Genomic DNA, 22,482 nt, shown 5'->3' on the forward strand with positions numbered 1-22,482 from the left:
TCTGACACATCTAACTATAATCACGAGGAGGCTGAGAATTATCTGATGCAAAGAATTGCACGTATTAGCGGAAATGCTGCATCACGCTGTGCATGAGGCTCCGGTTTTGGGAAATGAAAACCGCCGGTAGAGGTTACACAGAGGTAGGCACACAGTCAGAATGAAGTAAGCCAAACAGCTGTCTAGCTTTGCCAACTGTGTCATGTAATTTAAAATATTACGGTCGATGACATCCTACTATGCAAAATAATTACAAAGCAAGCTTGGCATAGTGTTTTAAGTTCTTCAAATCTCTCAGGTCAGCTCCTGGCAATGTCCTTCTGTGGACAAGTTGACCTGCTCCAGAACAGCTCTACACACAGCTGGAGAGTCCAGCTGGCACTCGGTGGCATAAGGGAGATTCCACGACTGCGGTGTCATTTAGTTCTTGTACCTCTTAGAAATTAAACTTTTAAACTATTTTAATATAAACTCTTTTATATTGTTTAAAAAAAATGTAATTTAAAAATACACGCATTTAACTATTAAAGCTGGCAGGCTGCATGTTGCTCTTAAGTAACAGTGTTGAGGTTTTCTGGCATAGAATTAGCCAATAAATAAAATGTGGTTATTTAGCATCCATGGTAATGGCATGAGGATAATAAGGGCATTCTAATGATTTACTTTAATGGTTTTTTTATAGTTATATAGTTATATATTCAAAGTCACCTCACCAGGCAATATCAACATTGAAAATAACGGCAAAAGAATGACACAATGACTTTTCATCTTCAAGAAAGTCAGAACATGCAACTTCTTGATGAAGATGTGACATGAACTTTTCCAAATATTTTGAATATGTTCATGTGCCAGGGTTGAGTGGATATTGTAGGATTGAAATGCACATTTTCTTTAACCTATAATGGACAACTCATGGGAAAGCAGGCTTCATATATGAGTAATAAGAATAAGATAAGTTAATAGGTTAATAAAAATTATTGACAGGCAGGGAGTGTCGCTTTCTTGCAATGATGCTATGTGTATTGATGAATAAAGCCAGATGGTGACTTTATGGTTCACAACAGCAAATATTTATGGGAAATAATTCTTCAGAATGAAGCGTCAGCAAATATACAGACATTAGCACTACAGCATGACCCAGATGAACTCAGCTGCATTGTTCCCATGCAGTTTCGTGCTTTGAACCCATCAGTCCCCCCTCTATCCCAATCCACAAAGCAGCTGTGTGGAGGGTTACAAATGATTAACAGTTGCATTTGGGATAGGATGCACGGTTTGGTATTTACACTACAGAGTACATCTTCATCCACAATAAATTAGCCTATTATTCAACACTCAGGCCACCCATTCTGTACAAACTGCACTGGTTACCTGGCCCTTGTAAGTTCTTATGACAACCTTTAAGCCAATGATCTTGTGCCATAATATGCTGCTTACCCAGATACTCTATCCGTATACTTAGTTCTTCTGGTACTGGCTTTATTATGGTACCCTCAATAGGGGGTAGGTGTAACCGAATACGAGTATATTATTCAATACAAATACAGATACAAATACTTGCCAGAAATGTTAACAGGGCATCTGGCTGAGATTAGAGGTGTACCTCAAGTCTGGAGTGCCGAGATATGAAGCTCGCAGGACAAACAAAAACCTTGTTCATTAACATAAACATGTGGCGCTGAGTGACGCATTTAGCCTTCATCCTTAGTAACTGCCTGGTCAGGGTCATGGTGCTTTAAATTATGCTACTATTTTGTTTATATTTTGGGAACTACAACCAACTAAATATCAGAGGCAGGTACAAACAAAAATTAATGACTGTGTGAGTGAGATTTAAAAGACAATAGTCCAGCCCACATCTCTGGACAACTGGAGTGATGTAGCTGAGGTTGAGGAACTGTCAGGATTCACACACCATGCTCTACATCTGAATTTTATTTTGCAGTGTTAGCCTCTGTTTCCAAGGGCTTTAGTGGTAAGAAGATGTCTCCTGGTTTAGGTCATGCCCACTTCAGGTTTAAATTTGAATACAGATACGGATATTTAGTGCACTAAACAGATACAGGCATTGCCTTTCACCCCTAGTATGCGGCATGATGTTTAATATTATAGCCTCCAAATTTTGGAATTCACTTCCTCAAAGCCTCTGAGATCTCAATTTTATATTAAATCTTAAAATAAAGATTTATTTTAAATCTTATTCCAATTCATTTGCATCTGAATTGTGTCTGATTTCACCTTTTTTTACACTTTTGTTTTGTTCTAGCATGCTATCCATTCTGTTATTTTGTTTACAGTTATACAGTATGTCATTTACTTTTTCCCCATTATTCTATCACATCACATCTTTTTCATCTGATTCATGTTTTTGTTGTGTTTTCTACTTATTTTGCCCTTATTACTGTCATGGCTGGGGGGCACAGTGGCTTAGTGGTTAGCATGTTTGCTTCGCACCTCTGGGGATGTGGGTTTGAATCCCGTCTCTCCTTCTGTGTGCCTGGAGTTTGCATGTTCTCCCCATGCTTCAGTGGTTTCCTCAGGGTACTCCAGTTTCTTCCCCCAGTTCAGAGAAAAGCATTGTAGACTGATTGGCATTTCCAAATTGTCTGTAGGGTATGAATGGGTGTGTGCAGTTGTGCCCTGCAATGGGGTGTCCCCTGCCTGCCCTGAGTTTCCTGGGATAGGACCCCAAGGCCCGAAGTGGTACAGAAAATGGATGGATGGATGGATTACTGCCATGGATTTTGTAAAGTGACATTAAGAGTAAGAAATAAATAATATTATTACTATTATTACTATTATTCATGTATTCTACTGTGCTGTCATTAGGACGTGATCAGCTTTCCTCATTCTGAAATATCAAACTCTACTCGTGAAAAGTTTTACGAATTATCTGCCGAACTGAATACTATGTATTAGAGGAAACGCTGCCTCATGCTGTGCGTAAACGCATGTGCCTCCTGTTCTGGGAAATGAAAACCGCTGGTCGAGGTTACACAGGGGTAGGCACACAGTCAGAAAGAAATACGCCAAGCAGCTGGTCACAGTAATAACCCAATAAAATGTAATTGTTTTTTTCTTTTCTTTTACAATGTGTTGTTTTGTTTATGTTTGAGAGCCAAGAACGGGTTTGACTCCCCGCTGCGACATGATCTTCCCATTTCAGTGTAAATGAACGTTACATGAGAAAAGACCAGTCTGAGGCTTAAAGGGTCTCTCTGCTCATGAAACAATGGCATTAAGTACTGGTCAAAATACCAAGAATAATTACAATATGAATACAGAAGAATGAAGTCTATCATTTTATTTTATGTAGCTCATAGCTATGGACTCTTAATTCCAGCTATACAAAAAAATAAACGCTTTAATAGTTAATATATATGCTTTTAACATGTTCTGTTCTCCTATTGTCACAGGGTTACTTCTGAACTGTGTGTAATCTTGTAATAGAGCCACTGTTGCCTCTCCAGCTGACTGAAGGGGCATTTATTTATTGCACAGAAATATGTAAGCATGAATAGTCACATTTAGCTGCACCTGCTCTTGTCATAGCGTGAGGTAAAGAGGGCTGAAATAGTTTCTTATAATTACAAAGCTCCTTGGATCCCTTTTTAGAAACATAAAAAATAACCACCCAAGAAAACACTGATTACTCATTAAAGAAGGAATTACTGTAGCATACAAATGAATTACACCCCCCTCGCCGGCATCAATGGTATGTTCCAGACATTACTACTCTGCTACACTATAATACCTAATAATGCATTCTCTCAGCCTGTCCAGCTGTATGTGTGCTTTTGACACTGTGCGATTATATCTGTGTTTTAAGATTATTACTTGTCACGTTATACGAGATCCCAATAAAATCTGGGCTGAATTCAATACCAGACTGTGATAATGTGTGTTCTCCATGTCACTTTATATGATAAAGATCCTCTAATGATAGAAAATGAATACGTTCTATCATGTGTGCATCATTAATGAGTCTGATTGTGCAGAAAACATGCTCAGATAAACACAAGCATTCTTCAAAGTGAGCTTGTATGGCCAAAAGTATGTGCACCCCTGACCATCACACTCATATGTGGTTCTTCCCCAAACTGTTGCCACAAAGTTGGAAACACACAATTGTATAGAATGTCTTCATATGCTGTACAATTACAATTTCCCTTCACTGGAACTAAGAGGCCCAAACCTGTTCCAGCATGACAATGCCCCTGTGCACAAAGCGAGCTCCATGAAGACATGATGTGTGAAGGTTGGAGTGGAAGAACTCGAGTGTCCTGCACAGAGCCCTGACCTCAACCCCACTGAACACCTTTGGGATGAACTGAAACACTGACTGCATTTGTATTTGTATCTGTATTTCTAGCTGTCCCATAAGTTTAGCGTAATCATGTCTCATCCTCCTATTGGTGCATTTTGGTTGCATGCGTCATAGCAGCGTTCACACTCTGAGATTTTAATCCAAAATTACTGATACTAGCAGAACTTTCTGACCCTGACACACTTCTCCTGCTGTGCTTCCTCTTGCCTGAGCAATCCTGACTCTCTCCTCCTCTTCCTCTGTTCTTTCTGCTTCTTCATCTAGAGCATTCTACACTTTCTAGAAACAATGAGTTTCTAGCTGTTTTAATTAATGTGTATTAGATCTAACGATTATTGAATTGTCTTCTAAGGGATAACTGTGAGGTGAGAAAACAACAACAACAACAAAAATTTTAATAGTATATACTGCATATTGTGTATATAGTGTATATTACTGACTATGTGGTTATGCACTATGATTAATAGCACTATATGCATAACTACCTTGTAATGTATGTGTGCACAACTGCACTGCTGCCGCTCATACACTCCTCCCAGCACCACACACACTACGGGATAGATAGACAGACAGACAGACAGACAGACAGACAGATAGATAGATAGATAGATAGATAGATAGATAGATAGATAGATAGATAGATAGAGGAGAGCTGACACACTGATACCGAGCCACAGAATGCATCTACAAAGTGCATTTTCATGCTAAGTGTACATGATAAAAGTGTTAATGTTGTGGATACGTTGTTAAAAATAAAGGTAGGAGAACTTTTCAGCCATTTTCGTTGGTGCTGTGATGAACTGAATGGTTATTTTCTCACCATGAAGAACCTTACACAAATATAAATGTAAATATTGTTGGTATGAAATGTTGCTTCAGTTAACTGTAAAAGCAAAAAATGGTTCTGTCATGGCATTATTCATTCATTCATTCATTCATTCATTCATCTTCAGTTACCACTGATCAGGGTCATGGTTACATGGTGGATCCTGGGAAACTAATCTGGGAACACTGCACATGAGGTAGGAATACATCCAGTATGGGATGCTATAGGACACCGAAGGACACCATGCACACACACATTCACACATAGGGGTAATTTAGCATCCAACTACATGCATGTTTTTAGGAGATGGGCAGAAACTGGAGAAGCCTGATGAAACCAACATGGGCACAGGATCGAACCGTGGACCATGCAGCTGTGAGGCACCAACTCTACACCAAATTTTCAGTGTTTAATATTTTAAAATGTTAACCTTTGATAGTAAAAGATTACTAAGCAAAAGAAAGAAAGAAAAATAAATAAATACATGCATTTAAATAAACAAATGAAAAAAAATAAATGAATCAATAAATGACTTGTAAGCAAACACTAAAAGTGAAACTAAACTATATGCAAATATAAAATGCAAATAAAACACAACTGAATTTCAGACTGAAGATAAAAATAGTAAGAACAGAAGCGACATTAAAACTGCAGTAACTTTGAGGTCTCGTGCTGGACCAGGCGGCGAGTGACGTCACACAGTTGATGCTGCATTATTCATTAAAGGGGCGTGGCTCTGAATCTCGGTGTCTATATATAGAGAGAAGTTTTCCATTTAAAACGCGTCTCACGTGGCCGGTTGGCGACACCCGGGACGCTAAGCTTTCACATCTTTGGGCATTATTATTATTATTAATATTAATATTATTAGTATTATTATTAGAATAATTATTATTATTTGATTTTTTTTTTTTTCTCCGTGAGCATGGTGGTCGCGCTCCGCTCCCTGCTCGTGTCCGTGAGTCTGGCCGCGGTGGCGCGCCTGTCCTCCGCCGTGGGCGCGGTGATCCGCTGCGAGCCGTGCGACGCCGGAGCGCGGACGCTGTGCGACCCCGTGCCCGAGGACTGCGTGGAGCGGGTGCGCGAGCCGGGCTGCGGCTGCTGCGTGACGTGCGCGCTGGCCGAGGGTCGAGCGTGCGGGGTTTACACGGGGCGCTGCGGTGCGGGGCTGGTCTGCCGACACCGGCCGGGCGAGCCGAGGCCGCTGCACGCGCTGCTGGAGGGCCGTGGGGTGTGCGTGAATCAGACCGCACCTCCTCCGGTCAGCGCGCGAGAAGGTACAACACTTTAATAACATGCGTAAAAGTGTGTGCGCGTGTGTGTGTGATTCATAGTGTGTTCATAATGTGTGTGTGTGTGTGTGTAATTATTAAAAAACTTAAAAAAAGTGGAAATGCATATACTTGCATATATTTTATTCTGCATGCTGCTGCACTGAGGCGTGTGCGCGTGCTTTGTTGATTTGATATGATGAAGATGCACGAGCGTTCCTCCTCTCCAGCCCCCTCGAGGTGTCTGTCCTCTTCACCCAGGGGCTCGCTTCCAGTATCCCTTTCTGCTGTCACAACTCTGTCAAGGAGTGGCATGCAGCCTTGCATTAGTGCAAATGGAGCTTTCAGTGGTTTGTTTTTTGCACGTGATCATGCACACTAAACTGTATCTTTCCTTGACACTGTGGTGGTACCCTTAAGCGTACACCTTTTGTACCTTTAGTACCTTTGACTTCGAAACATGCATGTATGAGTAGCTTTAAAGCTTTACTCTAAAATCTAATTGCAGTCCAATTATGCAGCTTTGATTGTGAGAGCAAAAGGTACCATTAGTACTGCTTTGTTCTTTGAGTGTGTATGATCATGTCTGCCCAGAACTGCTTAATATTTATACCTTATCTTAAGATTGATAGGATGGTCAGGTCATAACTTCTTTCCATGCTTGTGATGAAGATATTTGGTTTGTGCATTAGCATGGATAAAGAATTTTTATTCATGTATCCATTCCAAGAGAGACAGAAATATAGTCTATCTATCTATCTATGTCTCTGTAATGAATTCTGTAAGACATTAATCTCATAGCTAAATAAGCAATTAGATCTTCCCCAGTATTGTGAAGAGGTTCATCTGCTTTGTCCACACTTTTACAGAAGTGACGTATTTCTTTGCTCATTTGGCGCATGCAGCGCATTTCCTACCAGTTTTGTGGTGTTCCAAATCCAGTCGGAAGCACAGAGTCCAAGCCTAAGCTATTTTGATTCGTTAAACCAAATCTCCTGCTGTCTTCTGAGGGAATAGCAAAGTATAAATGTAATAACTGCATGTGTGCCCAGCGTTAGGATGTGATGCTTGTTTCAGCATCTGAGTTCTTAAACATGCATCTGATTTATTTGGAAATCGGAATTTCTGAATCAGAGGTGTAACTGAAACAAATGAAGTGTGTTTCTGCAGAACCACTGTAATGCACAGATGAAAACTGGCATTCATGCCATGAATGAAAGCTATGCCTGAGCCATAATGTTTTTTTGTGCAACTATTTATTTTTTTGGTTTCTTCTTTTTTTTCCCCCAAAACTTTGCATTTTGCAAGATGAATGTGCACGAATACCATTCAGCTATTGGATGAGATGAAAAAAGTGGCGAGAGTTGATTATGATTTTATCACGAAAGCACTTTTAACTAATCAAACAGTTCTATCTAACAGATTGACTAAATTTAGTCTCTGTCATAAGAACAATTATCACATAATATTTGATTGTCTTCTCCATGTTGGATATGATCTTCCTGAGATTGTGTTCAGTATTTCCTGATTGCATCATGTGATAATTGGCGTGTGATTTGGGTAAACATGTTATGAATTATCAAGAGGCCATGACCTGATAATGGCATCCCAGTAATAAGAAAAAAATGACCTTGATGACTGTGATGTGATGTGATGCACCTCATTGCTATACCTATAGCACGATCTTCCGATTTCCGCCGCCTGCTGCACTACACACATTGACAAAGGCTCAATCTGGTAGAGCAAGACACTAGAGTGTTTTTTTACTAAGTGGAATAATTGCCATTGACAGATGACACAATCTTTTCAGAATCAGAAACACTCATGTATGTGGTGATACTGATGAATCCAAGAAAAATACTGAGAGAAAATTAACACACTAGCCAGACTAGCCAAATAATATCTTTCACGTGCGATACGAGGACACAATATAACATCTCGTGAGCCAAAACAACTCCAATGCCAATGACTCACCGAGGCCGCTAAATGAAGTGCTACATGATCACATACTTGTTTGTTTCCATTAGTCTGTATTAGTGCACTAGCATTAATATAAAAGCACAAACTAGCTAACTAGCACACCATTTGTCATTACATTACCAATTTTCAGCCTTGTCAAATGGGTTTCAACCCAAACATGCCACTGGGTAGTACACCGGAGCTTTTACTCTTCCTAATTTAGATTTATAATTTGTCCACGCATGCATACTCAAAACTACCAGATTGAGTTGGCTCCAGTCTAGTCATGAATGAAAAGATTTCTAAATGATACTGTGTCATTTTCACTTATGACATTTTCACCAGTCCGATGTGATTAAAACTCACAATCGCCATTTTACAACGGTTGCCTTATTCATATGACTGTATGGATGTGTGTGCATGGGGGGTCTGATCCAAATAAGTACTCTACCTTGATAAACATATGATTAGCTACTAAATAATTTCATTCATTCTTATTTGTTAAATGCTCAGAGTAAAAATTTAACATATGGTTTGTTAAATTTACGCTATGTAGTTTATCACATGCTGTTCTAATGGGATTGTACGAGTTTTAAATTAGTATGTACCCAGTGGCGTATGATCTTTCCATTGGTACCATGACTAGTTTACAAAATTGAAGAAGTGGTCAAAGTTAATAGATTAGAAAGACTACAAAGACCAAAAATGCTATATTCTGCATGGTTTGAAGGGATAGTGCCATTTGTTTTTCATCAGGACAGCTAACAGAACGTTTGACTTTTCCAAATGTACCACATGGAACATAAAGGTGGCTGGAACTGTGGTAGAAAATCTCAGAAATCCTTCACAGTTTAACTTCTCCATGTTTGTCCTTATTTTGGGCAGGTTCCAGGGCTAAAAACCCTTCTCTCTCGTCTCCTGAATCCTCTTTTCCTTCTGGACTCTAGTGCAGTACTTTGGCATACTTTATATTTAGTCAAGTTTATTTATAAAGCCTGAAATCACAAGCATGTCTTAATGGGCTTTACAGGCCCTTAACAGCCGACAACCCAGCTTTAGACCCTGGGTGTGCAGTAGGTGATGAATGCAAGGATAAACAACGGAGAGGAAATTGCAGATCTAGAAATTAGACCTAATTTCATTCCTTCTGACAAAAAAATGTCTTATTAACAACCTGTGTTTGAAACGAGAAAAAGATATATTGAGTAGAAAGGTATTCATATACAATGATTGTGTTGTTCCCTAGACTCTTCTCTAGGAAAAAAAAAAGTTGGCAGGTTTGCATCCTAGTTTTGCATCTTCCCAGCATTCCTTCTGTCCGATTTTCAGTCGAGAGTGCCAGGATGCCTGAGGAAGATTCCAGCAGCAACACAACGAGTCCGTCAGTGCCAGCTGGACATGAGCAGTCAACGGATGTCTTTCCCTCCCACGGTCGGCGTCCCCCGCCCTACCGGCTTCACCCCAAAGCTGAGGACATCCGACGCGAGCAACTCCGGAAGAGCCAGAGCTTCAAAATAGAGGAACCTCTGGCAGCTGCCCCTTCCAACCATGAGAACATCGCCTTCGATTCCAAGCAGGAGCGAGAGTATGTAAGTACAATGCCAGGATCTGTTGGATAACCGAATCTTGAATCTGGAAGGTTGTGGGCACAGATGGTAATGCCCTTCAAACTTTGTTGCAACATTTGGTTGTTGGCTTTGTAAAAGATTCTGTACACTTCAGATCAGTATACAATCAGCTATTTATGTAACTTTGTCCTTCAGGGTAGCACAATGTGCGTGGTGGATATAGAGCTAGAGCTCCTGGCATCATGCAGATTTTAATTCTGACCCTAATCAAACACACCTGTGCCTAAAAATCAGAGACCACTCAGTATTTTAACAAGCTGAAGTAGGTGTGTCAGTGTAGGCTTGGCACCAGACCTGCATTCCCTGTGGTACACCAGGAAAGGGATTGCATAATGCTGGCTTTGAACAAGAATGACATTTTACAATGGGCAGACTCTGTGAGAACAGTCAGTATATGGACGCATATAATTTATTTCCCCACAATGGCTTTCAATACCGACTGCCTTGACAGTTGCTGTTGGTACTGGAATTTGTCTTTTTATAGTTCTTAAACTTTGTTTGTTCTCAAGAACATTGCACTAAGGAAAATCTTTTTATGAAGACATCTGATTTCAGTTCTCTCTCAGATCTTGAGCTTTGCACAGTTTGGCTGCTTGGCTTATTCTACTGCTGCTTGTGTTAGCATCTGTAGTTTGGGTGTAACATTAGGCTGGAGACTGGATGCAAGTGCACAAGCTCAGCATTAATTTTATTAGTGTGTGTGAGAATCATAACTATAGTCCATAGTGGGGGTTCAAACACAGGCAGCCAGGATTTAGCAGAGGATAATCCTTAAATTAAGTAAATAAGCAGAAGTCAAATACAGGAAACACAATGAAGCGGAACACAGGGAAACAAGGCTCAGAATTGACGCAAACGAACAACATGATATTTGCAAAAACAAAGGGCAACACAGAGAGTATAAATACACAGACTAATTAAGGGGAAACAACAGACAGGTGTTCACAATCAGGGATAATGGACCAATTACAAGACAAAGACGGGAATAAGACCAAAACAGAAGCATGTGGTCTCCATGGGAACTACAAGGCAAGTCGGGAATGGGGAACCTGTGACATCTGTGTAGGATGCAAATTTCGTCTAATTCTTTGACAATTAACTGACTAAGTTGCTGAATAATCATTAACAAACCAACATAAACCCAAAGCAAGGTTTTATTAAATTAAAAACAAATCAATAGGCTATGTTAATGAATAGGTGTAGCTAGCGTTAAGTTGTGCTAAATAAGTTAAAGACTATGTAGAAATGCAGACACCGTTTGATAGGTTTTGTCTTTAGCCCAAGGTAGCTAGTTAATATTACTAAAAGCCTATCCCAGGAAACAGTGGGATTTCATCCCAGATTGGATGATATTCAATGCACACGTACACATGTTTACACACTCTTCACACCTAGCAACAATTTAGTAGCCAATCCACCTACCTGAAGGATACCCACATGGAAAACATGTGAAAATCCACACAGAGAGCAACCGGACATCAGAATCAAACTCTGGACCATGGAACTACGATTTGACCATTCCATGTTGCTTAGCCACGTTAGCCATGTCCAACATAGAAACAAGTAGAGACGTGAACATATCAGTCAGCAGTAGTCTATTTTCGAGTTTTGTTCCAGGCTAAATGCCCTAAATTTGATCAAAGTCAACACATCTATATGTTTATGCTCAGTCTGATAAGTAGTTTGTAGTTTGTTGACTGATGTCTCAGTATAAATATTTTGTGAAGACACTGCAATCCCAGGAACACCCATATAGCATCTTTCCAAAGTTGCTAGCCTTATGAATAGAGCACAGAATTTGTATTGAGTGTATACAGTGCTATGTTACACTACATGTGCTATTTTTAATCTTTACCATAGATTTCACTGGCTTAAACAAGCTATCGCATCATGTGTTCAACTTCAAATCTCAAACACTGTTTAGCAATTAGTCTGTTAACCATTAACATCTTTAGTCCAAGCATAGTCAGAGAGCCACCATGAAATAAGCCTTGCTACATCAACTCTGACCTGAAATCACATCTCTGACAACTTTAGGTATTTTCACGTCGGCAGTGAGTCTTCAGTTTGAATGGAACCCTGGTGTGTTCTCCACTTTGGTGCCGTTCATTAAGGCAGGGTAGAGTAGAGTGATCACATTCAGGTGTGGACCAAAACAGCCGGTCTGAGAGCATCTGAGCGAGGTGGTCTCGGTTCGTTTCCAAACGTTCTGTAGTGCGTTTTGACTCTGAGTTGGCTCAACTGTGTGTTGGGTTGTAGCATTTTTTTGTAGATGTGAGCTGCTAAACTGAGCCAAAGGACAGAGCTGTAGTGCTGTAGAAATGCCAAGTGTTCTGGAGATTTGCACTAACAAACACAAAGAGGATAATAAATGATGAATGTGATAAAGGTGATTTCAACTAGTTATTTATATAATTATCAAATACTCTATGAACAGTTGGCCGTTGTGTTTTTTTTTTTTTTTTTTTTTTTTTTTCTATTTGGGTTACAATAATTATGTGCAGTGTGAAACCAAACTGAACCAAAAGTGTCGATTTCGTGCTGGCTAAGATATACTGATTCAAACTATCCATTTAGTAGATACACCGATCAGCCATTACATTAAAATCATCTGCCTAATATTGTATAGGTCCCCCTTGTGCCACCAAAACAGCTCTGACCCATCGAGGCATGGACTCCACAAGACCTCTGAAGGTGTGCTGTGGTATCTGGCACTAAGACGTTAGCAGCAGATCCTTTAAGTCCTGTAAGTTGCGAGGTAGGGCCTCCATGGTTCGGACTTGTTTGTCCAGTACATCCCACAGGTGCTCGATCGGATTGAGATCTGGGGAATTTGGAGGCCATGTCAACACCTTGTTCTCTTTATGTTCCTCAAACTATTCCTGAACAATTTTTATAGTGTGGCAGGGCGCATTATCCTGCCGAAAGAGGCCATTACCATTAGGGAATACCGTTGCCATGAAGGGGTGTACTTGGTCTGTCACAATGTTTAGGTAGGTGGTACGGGTCAAAGTAACATCCACATGAATGCCAGGACCCACAGATTCCCAGCAGAACATTGCCCAGAGCATCACACTGCCTCCACCAGCTTGCCTTCTTCCCATAGTGCATCCTGGTGCCATCTCTTCCCCAGATAAGCGACGCACACGCACCCGGCCATCTACATAATGTAAAAGAATACGTAATTAATCAGATCAGGCCACCTTCTTCCGCTGGCACTTTTGGCGTTGGACAGGGGTCAGCATGGGCACTCTGACTGGTCTGCAGCTACACAGCCCCATACACAACAAGCTGCAATGCACTCTGTGTTCTGACACCTTTCTGTTACAGCCAGCATTAACTTTTTCAGGAATTTGTACTACAGTAGCTCTTCTGTGGGATCGGACCACAAGGGCTAGCTTTCCATGCGCATCAGTGAGCCTTAGGCACCCATAACTCTGTCACTGGTTCACCAGTTGTCCTTCCTTGGACCACTTTTGGTATGTACTAACCACTGCATACCAGGAACACCCCACAAGACCTGCTGTTTTGGAGATGCTCTGACCCAGTCATCTAGCCATCACAATTTGGGCCTTATCAAAGTCACTCACATCCTTACGCTTGCCCATTTGTCCTGCTTCCAACACATCAACTTTGAGAACTGATTGTTCACCTGCTGCCTAATATATCCCACCTCTTGACAGGTGCCATTGTAACAAGATAATCAATGTTATTCACTTCATCTGTCAGTGGTTTTAATGTTATGGCTCATCGGTGTATTTTGTCCAGTTATCCTCAGTGTTAGATACTTTTCTATGAGTCTATTATCTATGAATATATGAATACACTAATGCTATTATTCAGCTATAAAACTGCATTTACACTAGCAGGTGATAAGTCGCGTCACTCTTGTCGCTTGTAGTTTGTCTCTTGTTTGCATTTAGGAACTGCTACAGTAAAGTAGTGAGTGAAGAACTGAAGATATTTTGGCCCATACATGCCATAGGACAGGTCTGAGGAATCGTTTGAGCCAATCGTTTGGAACTGTCGCTTTATCCTATCATACCTAATTAGCATAGAAATTTGCAATCTAATTTCAAATGTCACTTGTTGCTGAAATCATGGCTCATGGTGGGAATGTAGTGCAACAAATCCATATTTAGTTGGGATACTTGCACCCATTTCCACCCCATCCCCAATCAGGGATGCACCACCATGATGGAGGTTGCAAGAGAACTGCCAAAAACAGCAACAATTCATAAGTGGGTTGGCTTTAGATTTGGTTTTAATCTCACACTCTTTCAAGAGGTCTTATTTATGATTTTGATTGCCTAGAAGCAGTCATTCTATAAAGAATGCATCCTGCATTGAGTTCATCCAAATCAGAAATGAAGAAAAAGTTCAGCTCGACCTTCTTGCAATAGAAAGCTCGGCCATCTGTAGCACCGCAAGTAATATTCCAGATTTATCAAAGTATGTCTTTCATAATATTTGTTGATTTTGGAGCCTTGCACCATCTTTCAAACATTCCAGAGATATCTTGTGTTGTTTCTTGATATCTACTTCAAATCCACCTCTCTACAGAGTCCGAGTGTTGAGCAGGGACTTTCTATGTGTGTGTCTGTGTGAGTGAGTGGGTGTGTGTGATGTGTGTTTGGATGAAGCTCTTTGGAGCCTACAGTAGTGATCAGGTTTGATTTTCCTTTGGCACATCATCTCTGGTAGATGATCAGAGCTTAAGAGAAGTTTAATAGCTTAAAGTGTGTGTGTGTGTGTGTGTGTGTCTGTGCATGTCATTTGTATGTGTGCATTCCTTTTCAATACTGTGTGTGTGTGTGTGTGTGTGTGTGTGAGCTGTAATCTTTATAAAATGCATGATTTGTGAACAACCTTTTGTGCTTTTTTTGTCTCATTTTATGTGCTACCATGTTGGCATGAGCCAAACTGTGGTGGCGTTTTGGATCTCTCCTCTAGCTGTGTGTGTGTGTGTGTGTGTGTGTGTGTGTGTGAGTGGTATTTGCGGACTCTGATGAGTAACTAGAGCTGGTGGCTCTTGGTTTGTGTGTTAGGGCTGTTTTGATGGCCACATTCCCTGCTTTTGGTCCATTTCTGTTGTAAACAAGCTCTGCCTCCTTGACTGGACGCCACTGAGGGGATGGGGTTTTTTGGGGTTTGATTCATGTGGCTTGTGCCTTCCTTCATGTGCTGGAAAGCTGTTCGGAGACGACGAACAGCACTGCTAGTTTAGCTTTAGCTAGCATTAGTCTGAACATTTCTCACTGCGATTCAAAAGGACAGCATCTATCTTCTAAATGCAGAGCTTTTATTGAACTATAGCTTCCTTTAACAGGTTTTCTTTAGTTTATTCACCTCCACTAGCTGGACGATTCCACAATTGGGTTCCACTGATATTACATTTATGTATCTATGTAGGTAAAGGTAAGACATTAAAAAAAAAAGTAACAAAAACCTACGTGCATGTTTCAGATAAATCGCTTAAAACAGCAATAAAACCTACAATATCTATAGGAAATATCACTGGTCTGTCCTATTTCTTCATAACTACACTATACTTTGCCATATAATCATTAAAATACTTCAAAAATCATATTATTTTTGCATTAATCTGATTAACATGTCATGCTTGAAGCATCCTTTTTCACGAGTCGTCCATTTTAGGTTACGAAAAATTCAACATTCACTCAACCCTGTTACCTGAAAACATTCACCCCTATGAAACATTTGGTACATTCCACGAGTGACAAGTCACATCTTCACCAGGAAGTTACATCATTTGAATTTCCTGAGGATTGTGGGAAGAAGAAAATGAAGTTCTCTCATTCTTGTTTATTTATTGTTACTCTTTTAGTGATCTTGACAACCCTGTTAACTAAATTATGGAATGAAATAAAAAAAAAAAAAAAAAAAGCTTAGTCAAGGATGCTAGTTTTGCTAATTCTGCGCTTAAAAACTCTAACCTGTTTCTCATTTAAGAGAATAACAAATAGCAAATCAAAAAAAAAAAAAAAAAAGATTGTTGATGGGTGTGACGAGCAGGAGGGAGGGGCCAGGCTGTGAGGACGTAAGCCTGGCACTGAGCTGGCTAATCAGTGGGAGAGAGGGATAAAGGAGCGGCTGGAGATGCCGAGGGGTAGAGAGAGAGAGAGAGATGTGCGCATGTCTCGTGTTTGTGTTTTACGTTATGTTTATGTTGATTATGATTAAACTTTACGTTTGAGTTCACTCGGTTCCCGATTCCTCCTTGCCCGTTGTTGACATTTGTTACATTCGCGTTCATCTCTCTCTCCTCCTTGGAGTCTCCAGCCGCACCTTTATCCCTCTCTCCCCCTGATTAGCCAACTCGGTGCCAGGCGTGCGTCCTCACAGCCTGGCCCCTCCCTCCTGCTCGTCGCAATGGGTTAACACAAAGTTAAACGCATATTTTCTTTTCATATTTTCTTCAAAAATGAAATCACCCGGTTGGTCATTCATATTTTATGAGCAGTGCGAATTAGGTTTCATTTTAGCCCCTGGAACACTGAACAGGAAGGTCTTTGAATCCGCTTCCACGTTTTACTTCCTCATTACCCTCATTCGTTAATTCACGATTCTGTTTTTAACCTCTCACGGCTTCAGACCGGTGGCTGGACTTCCTGTAGACCTGTGTTTGCTCGGGTTCTGGAGCTGTTACAGCATTAAAGTGCTTCTAATCCCGTATTTCTGAGGTACGGTGTGCGGTGTGGTGTGTTTAGCTGGTTTAGTGGAGTTTTGGGTCAGAGGCTTGCTGCCAGATGCTGTTTTCATGGAAAGGATTGCATTTCCTGGAAATGAACCTCAATATTTATTTCCCAGGGGACAAATTAGAGTCAAAGTACACAGATAGATTCATAAAAATCGCCGCTAATGTCCAAATTCATGGCAGTCTCTATTTTGCGCAGTCTGTGTTTTGGAGGTTTGGTTCCTGTCAAGGTTTCTTCCATCATGCCTTGTGCATTTTAGGTCCAGGTCTTTGAAGGAGGTCTTTATGAGAATCCTACCTCAGAAATGGCATCGGGAGCAAATGCGCCACCAAATCCGGCTCCTTCTTTGATAAATTTCATGATTTTTAAATAGATAGATTCAGTTATTTTTAAAAAATTGCACTGAAAGCAGTGTTTTCAGGCGTACATTCACGCTTTGTGCTGCGGCTGTGTGTGCAGGGTCCATGTCGAAGGGAAATGGATGGCATACTTAATATGCTGAAGATCACAGACATGGTGAACCCCCGCGGCTTCCGCATCCCAAACTGTGACAGGAAAGGCTTCTACAGGAAAAAACAGGTGAGGGACAAATGCAACGTTTGAAAGATTTCAGCATGGAACACTACAGCAAAGATATGGTTTTTAAAATAAGGCTTTGGGGTAAAATGTTATCTAGCACCTTTATGTTCTTCACAGGCGTTTTGAAGGGTTAACAGGTCTAGCTTTCTAAAGTTGGTCTAGTTGCAACCCTTTCAGAAAGACACTTTTAAGAAGAACCTGTGCAAGATGGAAGTTTTTGATGTTCACTGTCAGTGTGAGTTGTATCTGAAATGAAATATTAATGAAATAAAAAAAAAAAAAAATACACTCCCATAATCATGCTATAAAGAGATAAAGCTCAAGTTTCCCTTACAGGAAAGTGACATAAGCCTCATGCATGAATTTTACACATGATTAATTTCTTTTCATGGTGTGATGAACACATGATGTCATTTGTTTACATGAATTCGTACCCGTAATTTCAGGGCGTAACTTTTCAAAATGCACCTTGCTTTTCACACGTGATCACACTAGTTTCATATCAGTCTCTTTCAGTTATTTTTCTCCGGGTGATTAGCGCTGGGGCGAATGACCGCTAAGGGCCCGTCTCTCTCTCTCTCTCTCGGATCCAAACCAAGCGTGGCTGCCGTGGTGGCCATCTTGCGTAACCCGCCCTGAGAGAGCGACGTCAAGGTGGCTACTGGGGTCTGAGCCTCTCCCCATAATTATCGGACTCCTTGTGCTGGCTGCATGAAAATAGATTTGAGCCACTTCCAGATTCACGTGGTCGGCCCACAATTGGTTTATAATAAATGAGTGTCCCAGACGCCTTCATATGGATACACTTATCTTCCATCGTCAAGAGCAATATTTATGCAACATGGCAGGTCCTGCTTAATGGGAGTCTTTTCGTTGACCCTCAATCTAAAAAAACTGTCTTCACATTGAAATTATCACTATCTTTATATATACATATATATATATATATATATATATATATATATATATATATATAATGTGTAATATAATATATAGTGTGTGTATATATTACTGTGACAATTATGAAAATAAGCCTCCCCCGTAGGAGAGGGAGTGGTGACCATTTTACGATGGGGTGTTTACTTTTTGTGGTCAGCACAACGCTTAGCCTCGTGCTAATGATTAAACCTGAATGTTTTTGCTGCAGGTCCTGTGCAAAGGAAAAGATCTGATTAGCAGAATGCAGAAAATTAACAGAATGCATCAATGATAAAGTATTCAATTATTCCTAAGTGTTTTTTTTAAAGAAAATTGCGAATATATTAATGAAGCATAATGCTGAAAGTTAGGCAAAAACAAGATCCTTAGCATTCACCCTCCCACACAAAGTTTTTTAAGGTTCCCAGTCTGGATATTGTCTCTTGTCTCTCACTTCATTTAGTTTCGCGAGCTCCACACAGGCCTCCCAGTCTCGAGCGAATTCCCTTGGTATCACACACTGCGAGGAATGAATCAATGGGCCATTTACGAATCATCGAGTCCTCTTATGCTCTCATGGAACCGTTGGTTTTGTTGCGTTGTTGTATTTTTTTTACACACTAGACAGGACTTTGACCTTTAGTTAAATTGGCAGCTAAATAACAGCCCTCTGGGCTGGAGCGCCAAGCTCTGTAAGTCATTTGTAGCACCCATAATTTGGAGCCGGGGGTATAATCAGCAATGGATGATTTGTACTGGCCAGCGGGAGGCTGAAAATAGAAGTTGGTGCTGGCGAGCTTCACACACTGGCCCTGAGCAAATATTTCAGCCTCCCTGTGTTTACCTTTAAGCAGCTCTATATGAACACAAAACAGGATGTGCATCGTAAAAAAAAAAAAAAAGACGACCCCCTGGAAATACCTAGTCGCAGGTCACATCAGATTGGTGGTTCACTGGGAAACTCGAGGTCATGAGGTTTAAAACTGTTTAAAACGAAACGCAATGAGTAAATCAATTAATACTCCTGTCTATCATTCTCTCTCAGTGCTGGCCGTCTAAAGGCCGAAAACGCGGCATATGCTGGTGCGTGGACAAGTACGGCCAGCCCCTGCCAGGCTTCGATGGAAAGGACAGAGGAAATGTGCAGTGCTACGCCATGGAGAGCCAATAGAAAATACCAGACAGGTGAAGGAAAGAGAAAGAGAGATCGAGGGAGTGTGTGTACACTGAAGAATCTCCACGCTCAGACCCTCCATCTCGGACTCGTGTCTCGGTCCTCCAGGAAAAAAATATCGAGGGGGGGGCATAAAATTCTGGGCTTTCCTGAGCTTCGACGAGCTCTAATTTATTTCTGTGCTCCACGCTTTAGCAGCAGTGGAACCCTAGATGCTTGCAGGAGAGAAAGAGTTTGATGGATGAAGGCATGTGGGTATGTCCCAAGAGGCAGTAGAGCTGTAGTGTGTGGACGCAATTGAGACAGGACTGACCCCAAAATATATATAAAAAAATAAATAAATAAAAAAAAGGACACGGAAGAAGGCACTAACGCTATAGAGCACTTCCTATAAGTTTGTGTGTGTATATGTGTGTGTGCGTGTGTGTGTGTGTGTGGCTATTGTAATAATTTAACCATGTGCCTCTGTATCGTCATACCATATCAGTGGCTTCAAAGCTTAGTTTCACCTTTAATACACATTCCTGTTGCGTAAAATTGGGAATTAGAATTAAACGAGACTTTATTGATCAGATTCAGTATCAAGAGCATGTGCATGATGCATGAGTACAACCGTATAAACTGACTATATTAGGACTGATCAACCTTCATGACTTCCATATCTGCTTTATTTCCTCTGCATATACAATACTTCTTAACTATCAATCTCAAAATGTTCTATAAACACGTCTGCGATTGCTTTAAAAGACATTCTAAACATAGCAACACTTTTTTTGCTTGAGTGACAGACGGCCATTTTTCTGGCTTTTAAACAAGTGTGTGAAGCTGAAATCTTTCCAGGAGACGTCCTTGTTCCACGCACCCTAACATGAGCCAAAATAGGATTTTTTTTTTTTTTTTTTGGACTGTGTATACAAAGATTGTCTTCATGTCACTAGATTTTGGTTCACTGCTCTATATTTTCAGGAAGTAATGTTTGCTATGAAATTTCTGACTGGCTTTAAATGTATGCTGGATTTTTGGATAACTTACTGAAACGTTTCCTTTCAACTTTCTCACAACAACCAACTGGTATAAAGGTGTAAAATTTCCAAATAGAGTAGAATTCTATAACCTCTATCTGCTTACAAATTCCCAACTTGGGTATAATTGTAAAATTCTTAACTGGTATAAAAGTCTAAAACTTACAAATTGCAAATTAATTAAAACTGTAAAACTTCCAAATGGTATAAAAATTGTGAAATCTCCAACTGGAGTAAAATTGGAAAGACTCCAACTAGTGAAAATTTATAACCTTCACAACTGGTGTAAAATACTAAAAATCTTACTAGCATGAAATTATCAAATCCTCAACTGGATTTAAAAACTCCAACAGGAATGAAAACTCTTAAGACTAGCATAAAATTCCCAAACTAGAGTAAATTTAAAAAATATTCAATATAGTGTAGAATTATGGGGGAAAAAAGGCCCAACTGGAGTTAAAATGTAAAATCTCCAAATGGAGTAAACTCTAAAACTAGTGTAAAAATTTAAAATCCTTAACAACAGTAAAATTCGAAAACATTCAATTAGCGTAAAACTGTAAAATTCCCAATTGTAGTGAAAAATTCAAAAACCTCTTGTTGTTTCGGCTGCTCCCATTAGGGGGCGCCACAGCGGATCATTGGTCCACATATTTGATTTGGCACAGTTTTTACGCCGGATGCCAAAACCTCTAACTGATGTGAAACTATAAAATATCCAGTTGAAGTAAAATTCATAAACATTAGCTAGCATAAAATTGTAAAATTCCCAACTGGAGAAAATTTCTAAAACCTCCGACTTGTGAAAAATTGTAAAATACCAAACTGGCTTAAAATTTTGCACCATCCACCTGGTGCAAATTTGTAAAAATCCTCAACTGGTATGAACATCAAATGCTAACATAGCTAATAAGGAGGTGAAACACATTTTAGCTTGTACATGTTCACACCTTTTGGTCCAGTTAGGAGCTGATATCTGTATGGTTTGCAGGTACTTTATCCATTATTTCTAGTTCTAGTAACGCTTTTAACCAGCCCTTATTGACCTTCCTCTCGCTAATGGGAATTCCCATTAACATCTTGAAACTGTTCCATTACTTCATCATCTAGCGTCAAGTTTGGTAGATGAACCCTTGAAATGATTCAACCTCCCTGAAGACGTCAGGAGCACAACTTAAGCCGAAAGGCATTCTAGTTAGATGCTTTTTTCCCCCCCAAATCTGTAAAAGTCAGATAAAGCTGTTTCTCAGGGTTATCTGGAGTCAAAGTATAATCAGGAATTATTACTTAAAAAATATTTGATTTGCTACATTAAAATCGTGTTTTAAGTCCAAACCCTACTGCATTTATACATAATAGCTGATGATGCTTGATAAATCCATTATGCAAGCTAGGTCACAGATCAGCTACATATAATGCTAGTTACTTAGCTAGCTTATTTTCAAGCCAGTATGAAACTGTAAATAGTTCCAAGGAAATACACCAGACAACTTGGCAAGACAGTTGTTTCAACAGCATGACGAGAGTCTGATAAAATTAGCATCGAATAACGGGGGGGAAAAGACTTTTATCACTGCACACTCTTCACTTTCTTTTGTTAAGGTTTTTTGGTATATTTTTTTTTTCTTAGTTCTTTTGTGACCAAAAGCAAACTTTGCTGTGAACAGGGAAACTTAGTACACATTAAACACATACTCAGGCTTCTAGTGATATTCAAATGCTTCTAGTACAGTACAGTGTAGCTAAGAGTATGGCTTTTTTTTTCCATTATACTGGCTTCTTTTGGACTAAATCTCCATTGTGATAAGCTATTAGCAAGAAAATAAACAAGAAACCAAAACCTCTACCTGGGGACATTACAGCACACCATGTGTAAACAGTATTTTGACATTATTAACTTGTGTGGCTAGATTTTTATAAGTGTCAGGTTATTCCCAGTGCCTTAAAACAGGGAGATATATCTGTGTATATTTTTACTTTCAGTAATTAAAGATCTAATTTAAGGAACAACTGGCATTTTTGTGTTTCTTCTTGCATGCTCAAATGCTCTAAAGGAAGT

At 40.0% G+C, this 22,482-nt stretch overlaps 1 protein-coding gene across 1 annotated transcript; it reads left to right on the forward strand.

The window, feature by feature from the left end:
* Positions 1-5,950: 5,950 nt before the first annotated feature.
* Positions 5,951-22,433, forward strand: LOC113547291 (insulin-like growth factor-binding protein 3). Its single transcript, XM_026947556.3, has 4 exons — positions 5,951-6,430; positions 9,713-9,972; positions 17,190-17,309; positions 19,273-22,433. The coding sequence occupies exons 1-4, from the start codon at positions 6,079-6,081 to the stop codon at positions 19,396-19,398; spliced, it is 858 nt and encodes a 285-aa protein (XP_026803357.1). The 5' UTR covers positions 5,951-6,078; the 3' UTR covers positions 19,399-22,433.
* Positions 22,434-22,482: the final 49 nt, after the last annotated feature.

The sequence above is a fragment of the Pangasianodon hypophthalmus genome, chromosome 4, assembly GCF_027358585.1.
Source record: "Pangasianodon hypophthalmus isolate fPanHyp1 chromosome 4, fPanHyp1.pri, whole genome shotgun sequence".
Classification (NCBI taxonomy): Eukaryota; Metazoa; Chordata; class Actinopteri; order Siluriformes; family Pangasiidae; genus Pangasianodon; species Pangasianodon hypophthalmus.